The following is an 11,206-nucleotide window of genomic DNA, read 5'->3' on the forward strand; positions in this document are numbered from 1 at the left end:
AGTGACGTTTTTGAAACCCATGTATAAAGTATTTTTATGTTACATTAATACCCATTGTGCGAGCTGTCTCTTTAATACCGCGTGGTTTATATACATCTTGCCGCTGATTGGGCTGACATTTCTGACACGCCCACCAAACAAGAGAAAACGCATCTCAAACTCGTTGCACACCGTTTCCAGGAAACATGTCGTTCAACCCGGAAAACGTAGCAAAACGTTGCGCACCGGTTTGAGCTTGAACGTGCCCCAGATTACCTCAGACTCACTGAAAATGTCAGAAACTGTTCTGTCTTTCATGTTCAAACTGAAGTCGGACAATGATGGAGAGACTCAAGAAGAAGTGACAACATGTAGAAGGCAACAGGATGCTTAGTTCATGAATTTATGTAGCTGATGTGGAGTTAACTTAAAGTTATCGATTGCATATTTTGTCATGATAATCTATAAATCGCTCATGTGGGAACTGTTGTAAGCTCGTTGTAGTCCCTACCAGCCGTTTTTTGTAGTCCTCAAACAGATTTCTGTAAAAGAAAATATCTCCCTTTGCATTGAACGTTGAGTGTCGTAACTTTGCAGATGTTGTTTATGCTCAAACAGCAACATTACACACTAACTAATGTTAAAAAAGTGAAATTGCAATGAACCACCCCTTTAAATTTCAACTATTAAAATAAATGATTATTCAAAATATTAATAAATATTATAATGGTTGGCCAGTTTGTCAAAACACTACTTTTATGGACTCCACTGAATGTCCAGATTCATGGCTTTCAGAAGAACAGACATTAGTCTTTAATTGGCCTTCAAAAAAAAAAAAAAAAATGGCAAGGAATTGCCTTATTTCTTGCTATTTCTTTTGGGTCATATTAAACTCTGACATTGTATTTTATGTGTTTAATTTTAGTTTTAACTACAAGGGTAGAATGGCACAGCATGCAACAAGCTGAACAATACCTCCACAAAGAGACGGAGTCTGCCTTGAATTTTGTCCGTCATTTAGAGAAGCACATATAGAGGTTTTAAATGAGCGTTTCTGAAAGGGCAGAGATGGGACATCTGTGACAGATGGTAAACCAATGTGTACCATCTTTGCTTGATCTCATGCAAAACAAAAAATGAGACCAGACAACTGTCAGCACATTCTAGTCATTATTTTGTGCAGTGTAAACAATAGTCATGCATGAAACACCTTATGCTCATTCATTACTTAATGAAAATATCCATATTTGTGCTGCACTCTTGAAAGATGATCCACCAACATACACATGTTTCAGGTATAAAGCTGAAAAAGATCAGTTTGGGCTAAACAAAATGCAATCATATATGTTTGTCAACCAGTAGGCCGAATTGATGAGCTGATATAAACTCTGTAACTACTATCTTGAAGTAATTGCCATGAACCATATTTGACTTTTTCATGTTTATTTTTAGTTGTTTGAACAGGAAAAAACAGAGATACCAGAGCACATCATTAGCTAATCAGTTAATTAAGGGAGATAGTGGAAATGTAATATCGATACATGCCAAGTAATTTGTCGGAAATAAAGATGTCGAGGCCATTTCAATCAATATGATCAGCCGGGTTAAAGTCCAGCTTAATTACAAAATAAATCAACTGTCTATGCTTGTCAGTAAGGGTTGATGCTAATGTTATGCTTGTAGGTGGCAGTATGCGATACCCTGTGTTGTGTGATTTATAATGAATTAAACAGCCTACATGTGTCAGTGCAATCAAAGTCCCTTTCAAGGAAAGTCTGTTCACTCGGCGGCCATATTTGCAATGCCTCTGGGCAGCTATTTCGGGCATCCAAGACCAAAAAAACTGCTTGGCGAACTCACAACTAAATAACATATTTCAAATCATCAACAAAATCTGACATGTCCCATAAATGTTGTTTCTTATGCTCAAATAGCATTAAAAAGCTTATTTTTCAGGCTAGATGAACCAGGGTTGCCAGGTTTTCACAACAAAACCCTCAAAACTTGCCCAAAACTAGCCCAATTGCATTTCGGGGGGTCCTCCAGTACATTTTTGGCGGGGTTCCCCTGGTAAAATTTGCATTATAGGGGCTAAATATCCATGTTATTTGGCATCGCTTCAACCCGTGGACATGAAAAACAACCCACAGCAACAGTGTTAAAGTAGCCCAATTCCGTGGGAAAACCGCGGACTTGGCAACACCGTGTGCAGTCCTAAGCACAAGTCAGGTTTCTTTTACTTGGAAGGTGGGACATATTCCGCCATATTGCGCATTGGAGCTTCGCCCATTCATAACTAATAGGAGTAAACCATCTTTATTTATTATTTCTGTAAGACATAAATTTTTTTACATTTTGAGTAAACAATTTCACTATAAAGTTCTAAGTAATTTAGGTCTCATTATTGCTTGGATAAATACTTAAGAAAATCAGAACTGAATGATATATTTGTTGTTATATTTTCTCTGTTATTTTTTTGTATTTTTCATCTGATTATGCAGTATCTTTGCAGTACAAGTGTGGTCATTTGAATGCAGCCGAACTGCAGTTTTCAGTACTGCTGTTGTACTGTGTCCAATATAATAACACTTGTACTAGAGCTAGCTAAACAACTGCATTCGTGTTTTTGTTAGAAAGTGAGGACCACATGCACTCTCCGATGACTTGTGCAATGACTTGAAGAAGAATAAATGATGAGCACTGAAACTTTGAGCCGCAGTTCACAGCTGTGAACGTGACTGCATCAAAAAATAATCATGTGTTATGGTTTGTTGTACTTTGACACAAAAGATGAGACATGATGTATTTGTCCGCACACACTACACAACTTTATTGTAGGTTGAATCTGTAGAAGTTTCAAAAACAATTCATCATATATTTTAATTGATTTCTCTAAAGATGCACTCTTGAAATCTGACCTGCAAAGTCTTTAATCCTTACCGACTTTTGTTTGTTTTGGGGCCGTTCATTGGCACATACGGATCAAGCAGAAACTTCCAGGAGTTTTTCCAGTTGCTCAGAGATACAGACACCATTGCGGGCTCATTGCTTTTTAAATTATTTGAGAATTTCCAAGATTCCATCCATTCTGCAAACATTTCTTTTCCATTTTCATCTTCCTTGTTGCCAGATTTAACATTACGCTTTGGTCGTGGTTGCGTCTTTGCTATTTTACATGCATCGCTCCATCTCTTCTGTTGTGGTTTCTGCTGATCTATGTTTGAGTACAAGTGCTTTCTTATTGTTGCAGTCTTTGTCATTATCACAGACTCATCCTCAGCCGAAGCAGAGCTTTTCCCGTGCTTTGACTCCATCTTCATGAACCTCCAGGAGTTGCTCCAGATTTTCAGCTTCAAGTCTTTGACCAAAGCAGAAGGTAAATAATAGATGTGTTTGTGTTTTGACCAAAGGATCATGTCTTGTGCACTGAATGTTTTTGGCTTTGCATCAACCCATGAGGCGATGTTCTTTGGTGGTTGTGGGTTTGACATCTTCCATGATCGACCCCACTCTGACCTGCTCTCAGTCTGGATGGACTTGAGGCTACTGACATCAGACGTTAGCTGGAAATTCAAATAACATTCACCTTGTCTTCGATAAAACTCTGTGCTAGTAAACATCCAAGAATTATCCCAGTCTAGCACTTCTTTTTTTATGAGATGTGCACGTCCATCAGACCTCTTCTTAAGCCTCCATGAGTCATTCCACTCTTTCGAGGGAAGTTGTTCTTTGAATATCTGAGAATCATCTGATCTGCTAAATGCATTGCGAAGTTCCTTTCTGCCTTTGATTTCCATTGATTTCTCAAACCAAGTATGTTCAGGTTGGAAATTCTCCAAGCTGGAGAACCTCCAAGAATCCGCCCACTCGGTCACGGAGGGTCTATCGTGACTGCGCTGATGAGTTGATGATTCCCATGACCGTTCCCAGTCTGCCACAGATCTTGCGTATGTATGTTGGCGCACTGGCTGGGTTGATGCACCTTGCCCTTGTCTTTCCAGAAGATGCTGACGTCTCGTAGACCTCCAGGACTCAGACCAGACACGAACCCCTGCTGGTCCATTATGCGGGAAATTCTCATTTTCTAGCACTCTTCTAACAGGTCTGGGTTGAGTATTGGTGGACCAACCCTGCTGCCATAAACTGCTGTCTTGGTTGAGTGTTAAGTTTGTGAACCTCCAAGAATTGGCCCATTCAGTGAGAGTTTGTGGTGTGGAGGACAATTGTGGAAGTGGGTATCTCAGGTTCCTTAATGCACTTTCTTCTCTACGCTGGCGTTTCAGCATCTTCCAAGAATCCTTCCAGTCCATTTGCTTTGAGAACTGAAGCATCTCCTGCCGCTTTTGGATTTTTGGCAAAGCAAGTACGTTGAATTTCACACGTTCACTTTGTTGCTTGAATTGGTCTGGTTTCGGTGTCTCAACCTTCACTTCCACCTCCCTACATTCAGCTTTATTTATCTCTTCTTTATACTCCGACAGATTTTTTATGGTCGTCCATGATTTTTCCCAATCAGACAGTGGTGCATCCGTCCCACCGAACTGAAATGTGTGCTTCATCTCTCTAGACACATTCATTATCACGTTGCAGATGTCAGGATGCAGTTCCTTGGGCACCATACCTTGAGTTTCGATTGATTTCGTCTTCTGTTCTGATATGGTTTTAGCAACCTTCCAAGATTCCCTCCATCCTAGGTTATTACCTGTTTTTGACTTCATGTGAAGCTGCTTCTTAAAGTACATCCATGAATTATCCCATGGTAGTTTAGATTGTGTTTCCTCGTTAGTTGAGGGCGGAATTGAATCAGGCATGATATTTTCTCCTTTTACAGGCTTCATTGTCTTCCAGGATTCATGCCATTCTGATGCACTTTCCTGATTCTGTTCCCCCCACAGGTTATAAAATTTGTTGCTATCACTTTTATTTGTACCTTCATGAGACTCTTTTCCTTTCCGAGTGAATATCCAAGACTTCTCCCATTCTGTACTGGCCAGGTCTTGTTGAATGTGTTCAGAGTTTAATGCTTTGCTCAGCTTCTCCCACAGAAGCATGTCATTGAAGCTCATATTGTTGTTGGTGTCAAACCCAAGATCAAACCAGGGTTTACCGTCAGTGTTTGGCTGAAGATTGAGAAACTTCCATGACTGTCCCCAGTCGAATGCGCAGGGACTTTCTACAGGTTGTGGCAAAGGCTGCGAGAACTTCCAAGACTTTGACCACACCATCAATCCCGGACAGCTTTCATTGAGGTGATGTAACAGGGCCAATTTGTTGGATTTTGTAGTTTTCGTCAGGTCCACCTGCCTCTGAATCCGACTGCTCTGGAAACCTTGCGGCCTTCCCAGGTATGTCTTTTTAGTCTTGGGTGCATCAAGAGTTGATTCTTCAGGAAGCTTCGCTTTTCTCTCCAGCCTTTTAGGGGTTTTTCTCATGGAGGACATGCGCGCCTGCCAATCTTGATTAATTCTGTAAAAAGTTTAATTGGAACGGACAACAAATGAAAATGATTTCTCATTAATTATGAAATGTGGTCTGAGTTTGCTTCTTTTGTTTTAACAGATTAATTAAAGATAGCTGTTGTTATTAAAAATGAATATTTACACAATTAAAGCAATTAAAGTTGAAGCGACCACAAGCTCATTATTGTTCAGAATGGCCTTATTATCTGCAAACAAAATAGGCAGAGAGGCAGTTGGGATCAGACATACAAATGTTGCATTCATGCCATATCAGAGTTACTGTAATTATGAAATGACTCAGAGATTCTTCTCTGAACTTTTCTTGTCTTTGTCAGAAAATATTCTTTTTATAGCAATGCTCAAAATGCATCATTGTGCTTTTCTCCAACTTGCAATTATAAATTCGAGAAAGATGTGAGGGGTTTTTTTTAGTTAGTAATTTGGCATGGCATGAGCACAGCACAGTAATAGCATGAACATACAGTCTAAAAAATGCTAGGTTGTGTTTATTTTATTTTTTTACACAAATGCTGTTGGGTCATTTTGTTGGGTTATTTATTCTATGGTTGGGTAGATTTTGTGTTGCCCAGCCATTAGGTTAGAGGCTGGCCAATCTCACTGACAACTGAAACAATACACCCGCCCTCCAATGCAACAACCCAGCTGTTGGGTTTGTCAGGAGAAAGTAGATCTCAAGGCTGCCAAATTGGTGCATTACTTCGGTAAAATAAAGGTTTGTACACATTTTATTTCATCTATAAAGTCATTACAGTTCTGTAAATCATTTTATTTAATGTAATGCAATATACAGGGATGAGATGTCAGTTGGCAAAGGTCGTCTTGCATGATGGAAATTGAATAAACTGATTTTTATTAGTTATAATACTGAATATTATTAATTTGGATGTTAAAATGTGTTCTCAGAACTCTGTACTGGTTGTTTATGTGCAGGTTATAAGGAGCCTGTCACGATATCGTTCAGCGGTCTGAGGTTCACAGCTTCCCCGCCGAACAGCAGCCCATCAGCGGCTCAGATTTCGCTGCAACACACACCGCTGCACTTACGACAGGAATATATGTGGAAAATAAGAAAACTAATCGAAGCGGAGAGGAGAGAGAACTTTGAAAACTGGCTCCAGTGAGTTTTGACCATAGTGTTTTTAGTCTGTTCGTTGATTTGAGGTAAAAATAAGCGAAATATGGTCAAATTTGTTTTCAAACATAAGTTATTAAATATTTAACTTTAAAACATTCTTTCTGCACTTTGCACTCACATGTACACACTGTTTTAACGCTTGTCTATATTTTTGTGCATTAAATGTTCACTTTTTAATCATTACTATGCTGTTTAGTAATTCTTTGTGTGATTTTAATTTTCAGCATATTTTGGGTTCATTTTAAGACAGAATATATATAGTAATTTTTCAATTCAATAGTTGAGTTTAATAAAATAAAAAAATAAAAACGACCCAGCATGTTGGGTCAAACATTTAACCCAACCATCTTGGATAAAAATAACCCAATGCATGGGTTTGTCCAATTTTGACCCAGAGCTGGGTTGCCAAATAACCCAAATTGGGTTGTTTTTAACCCAGCATTTTTTAGAGTATAAATATTACAAAACTAAATGGAATGCAATGGGTTAAAAAGATTTTCATCAACAAACTGCCTCAAAAACACTTATAAATATTGAATTTTTCTGATTGACAACTGCAGGAAAATGAGAGGTTCGGCAGGTCCTCACCTTTCCAGAGCACTCTTCTGTATCCGCTTGTCTTCCAGCTGTCGTTTCTGTCGATACTCCCTCAGTCTGCATTCCCAGACATCCTTCATAAAGGAGCCACATACTATCACTTCTGCGTTTTTGTCCATTATTGTAGAGACTCTAGCTGTAAGCGGAGATGAAGCTGTCAGTGGAAGAAGGAGAGTGGATTTTACAAGATTGCAATGTTCCCTTGTATAAACTAACCATAAAATCTGCATTTGTTTACAATAGCTCATCTAATAGCGTGCATTTGATTAAGCTATTCATTTAACCAGGACAGGCAATTAAATATAAGCACAGCACAAAACAAATGCAGACAAAAAAAGAATACTATTTGGAACATTTGCACATATTATATAATACATTTAGCAGGGAATCATCACTTATCAGGCACAAACAATACCACATGAAATTGCTTCCGTGATTAATTCTAAAATAGCATTACTGGATTTGCTCTTTCATGCTATATTTAAAAGCAATAAAATCGTGTTTATTGCTAGCAATATTAATTGCAATTTCAAAAGTGCACAGCATCCAGTACTGCTCTCTTGTCAACATAAAAGAGTATTTCTCTGCAAAAATGAAATAAAAATAAATAAATACTTGCCCGTCTGACTGTTCTCTGTCAAATAAGCATCTGGCTTCAGAAGCAGCTCATTTAAGTGTCGACTGTAACTAAACTGGGCTCTTGACCTGGCTATTTATAACACGCTGTGGGCCAGTTGCCATGTTGGTCTGTAACTCGTTAGAGAAATGTTTGTCTGCATTAATTTAAAAATATTCTTTGTGTTTCAAAGCATACTGTACTCGACTAGATTCACCTGCAAACCTGGGACATGAGTCGCTACGAGGATGTTCTCATCCTTGTGGATAACGATTAAAGTCGAGGGATGGAGGTGTCAGATTTCAGAATGAAAATGAGTTGAAAATGATGGATCTGCTAATTAATCCACTGTTAGATGGTACATGATAGATGATAATTAATAGAAAGATATTTTATTCCTTTGAATTAGGATGGAAGGATCAAGTACAGTGTTTCAGGGCGTTGCGCTCAATATAGCCACTGTGCCACTGGAACATGATGTTTGCAACGGTTATAGGTTGAAATATGTTATGAATGTACAGTCTCCATATGGAAATGACTGGACATACAGTACTGAGTAAAAATAGCCATGAACCATGAAGTCGTTCATTCATCGGGTGACTCTTGCATACACTGCATGCATATAATCAAATGTTCATATAAATCATTTTTATTGTGTTGTTGTTGAACATGTGACAAACTTTTGAATTCAGTATCTTGTTTTCAGGTTTGCACCGATATTGTTTTGCTTTTTTATTCTCAGTGCTGTTTTTTTATAAGTTGGAAACTAATAATTACAGTAATTCTGACTGCATGAGCACAGCATAGCATGTTCACCCAAAAATGAAAATTATGTCATTAATTGCTAAGGTTGATCCTCTGTAGGACTATTTTAACTGTCTTTTCTACCTTCTGGGCCTTGAAAGTGGTTGTTGAGGTGCTGTCTATCGGAGGCCAGAGCTCACGGATTTCATCAAAAATATCTTAAAGTATTAGTTCACTTCAGAATTCAAATGTCCTGATAATTTACTCACCACCATGTCACCCAAGATATTTATGTCTTTCTTTTTTCAGTCAAAAAGAAATGAAGGTTTTTGAGGAAAACATTCCAGGATTTTTCTCCATATAGTGGACTTCACTGGGGTTCAACGGGTTGAAGGTCCAAATGTCAGTTCCAGTGCAGCTTCAAAGAGCTCTACATGATCCCAGACAAAGAATAAGGGTCTTATCTAGAGAAACGATTGGTAATTTAAAAAAAAAAAAAAAAAAAAAAAAAATGCTCATCTTGCACTGCTCTGCGATGCCCCACTCATTACATAATCACGTTGAAAAGGTCACGCTTGACATGGGTGGAAGTACCGCGGTAGGGCGAAAAACTCCATCTCATTTCCTTTGTTAAGAAAGACTTGATTCTTAAATGCTGCAACAAGTCATCAGTAATTACAGTCTCAATGTAACAAATTTGCATAATACCAGCCTACTTTGCCCCACCCTCAAACACTGTAGATGCAGCTGAGGCCTGGAAGAGTTTTGTTTGACGCTGTTTTCTATCTGGCAAATCCACTTTGCACGCAGTGTAAACGTATGAGGACTCGGGCTCCAATTTATATGGAAAAACGGATACCATCGTTCCTGTCACTGTGTATCAAGAGCTGAGGAAGGTCCGGAGCTGAAAGTCATATATGGTAAGAAAGAGCCATTTCGTTTCCGACACACGCAAGTGGTCGACCAATCACAACAGACTGGGCAGACTGAATCTTCGAATAAATGTAATATTCGTTTTCAGTGATGCTTCACTGTATACATACATATGAGAAAATGTAAGTGTTTTTGACCTTGGATGCATGTAAACCTATTGTAGGAGAATCCAAAACAAAAAGGGGAACCTTTAAAGGTGCCATCGAACGTTTTTGTACAAGATGTAATATAAGTCTAAGGTGTCCCTTGAATGTGTCTGTGAAGTTTCAGCTCAAAATACCCCATAGATTTTTTTAAATACATTTTTTTAACTGCCTATTTTGGGGCATCATTAACTATGCACTGATTCAGGGCTGCTGGCCCTTTAAATCTCATGCTCCCTGCCCATTGAGCTCGCGACTCTATAATACAGTGCATTTACAAAGTTCACACAGCTAATATAACCCTCAAATGGATCTTTACAAGATGTTTGTCATGTATGCTGCATGCATGCTTCGGGGTAATGTGAGTATAGTATTTATTTGGATGTTTATATTTGATTCTGAACAAGTTTGATAGTGCTCCGTGGCTAAAGCTAACATTACACACTGTTGGAGAGATTTATAAAGAAAAAAGATGTGTTTATGCATTATACAGACTGCAAGTGTTTAAAAATGAAAATAGCGACGCCTCTTGTCTCCGTGAATACAGTAATAAACAATGGTAACTTTAACCAACAGTAGCCTACATTAGCAACATGCTAACGAAACATTTAGAAAGACAATTTACAAATATCACTAAAAATATCATGATATCATGGATCATGTCAGTTATTATTGCTCCATCTGCCATTTTCGCTGTTGTTATTGCTTGCTTACCTAGTCTGATGATTCAGCTGTGCACATCCAGACGTCCTGCCCTTGTCTAATGCCTTTCATAATGTTGGGATCATGGGCTGGCATATGCAAATATTGGGGGCGTACACCCCGACAGTTACGTAACAGCTGGTGTTATGTTGAGATTTGCCTGTTCTTCGGAGGTCTTTTAAACAAATGAGATTTATATAAGAAGGAGGAAACAATGGAGTTTGAATCTCAGTGTATGTCATTTCCATGTACTGAACTCTTGTTATTCAACTATGCCAAGATAAATTCAATTTTTGAATCTAGGGCACCTTTAAAATAGCATAATAGGGGCATTCTAGAACCCATTCTTTCTATATATATATATATGGAAAGAATGGGTTAAAATATAATGCATTTTTGTTGGTGTACATGTGACAACTTTTTCAATTCAATATCTCTTGTTATCAAGTTTGCACCAATATTGTTTTTCTCCTTTAGTCTCAATGCTGTGTCTCTCTACAATGCTTGCATGAAAACTTTTCATTTTGCACCACATTTGTCCTTGTTTCTCACAGAAGTTGCTGACATCCTGAATCTTAACCTTTCAAACAGAGCGAAGAAACCGTGCGGTGCCATTCAGAAGGCAGACAGCTCATTAGGAGAGAGAGCGTCAACCTTTGCATGGCTGATAATGATTCAGCTGTCATTACTGTGTCAGTTTTCAGAATAGAAATCACAATAATCAGGTCTGTCAAATGTTCCCCATGAGAAGCAGAAACTTACACTTGCTGTCACAGCCAAGAATGACATGGATATTCAATCAATAATGCCTTGTCGAATGTATCCTAATTAACATATTTCATTACAGCAATCCAAAGGAAAGCGTGTTAAGTGTTTT

The 11,206-nt window shown here is 38.3% G+C and overlaps 1 protein-coding gene across 1 annotated transcript; it reads right to left on the bottom strand.

The window, feature by feature from the left end:
* Nucleotides 1-2,782: 2,782 nt before the first annotated feature.
* On the bottom strand, nt 2,783-7,894 carry LOC125262108. The gene is made up of 3 exons (XM_048180663.1): nt 7,811-7,894; nt 7,183-7,345; nt 2,783-5,445 (listed from the first exon to the last, which is right to left on the bottom strand). The coding sequence occupies exons 2-3, from the start codon at nt 7,308-7,310 to the stop codon at nt 2,916-2,918; spliced, it is 2,658 nt and encodes an 885-aa protein (XP_048036620.1). The 5' UTR covers nt 7,311-7,345; nt 7,811-7,894; the 3' UTR covers nt 2,783-2,915.
* Between the last annotated feature and the right edge of the window lie 3,312 nt (nt 7,895-11,206).

The sequence above is a fragment of the Megalobrama amblycephala genome, unplaced genomic scaffold (assembly GCF_018812025.1).
Source record: "Megalobrama amblycephala isolate DHTTF-2021 unplaced genomic scaffold, ASM1881202v1 scaffold604, whole genome shotgun sequence".
Lineage (NCBI taxonomy): Eukaryota > Metazoa > Chordata > Actinopteri > Cypriniformes > Xenocyprididae > Megalobrama > Megalobrama amblycephala.

What these genes read in the sequence shown, in the direction of transcription:
- LOC125262108 (XM_048180663.1), bottom strand. Translation starts at nt 7,310, where the DNA reads ATGGACAAAAACGCAGAAGTGATAGTATGTGGCTCCTTTATGAAGGAT. An exon ending in CAGAAGAGTGCTCTGGAAAG is followed by an intron (nt 5,446 to 7,182) that starts GTGAGGACCTGC and finishes AACTTTTTACAG; the next exon opens with AATTAATCAAGATTGGCAGG.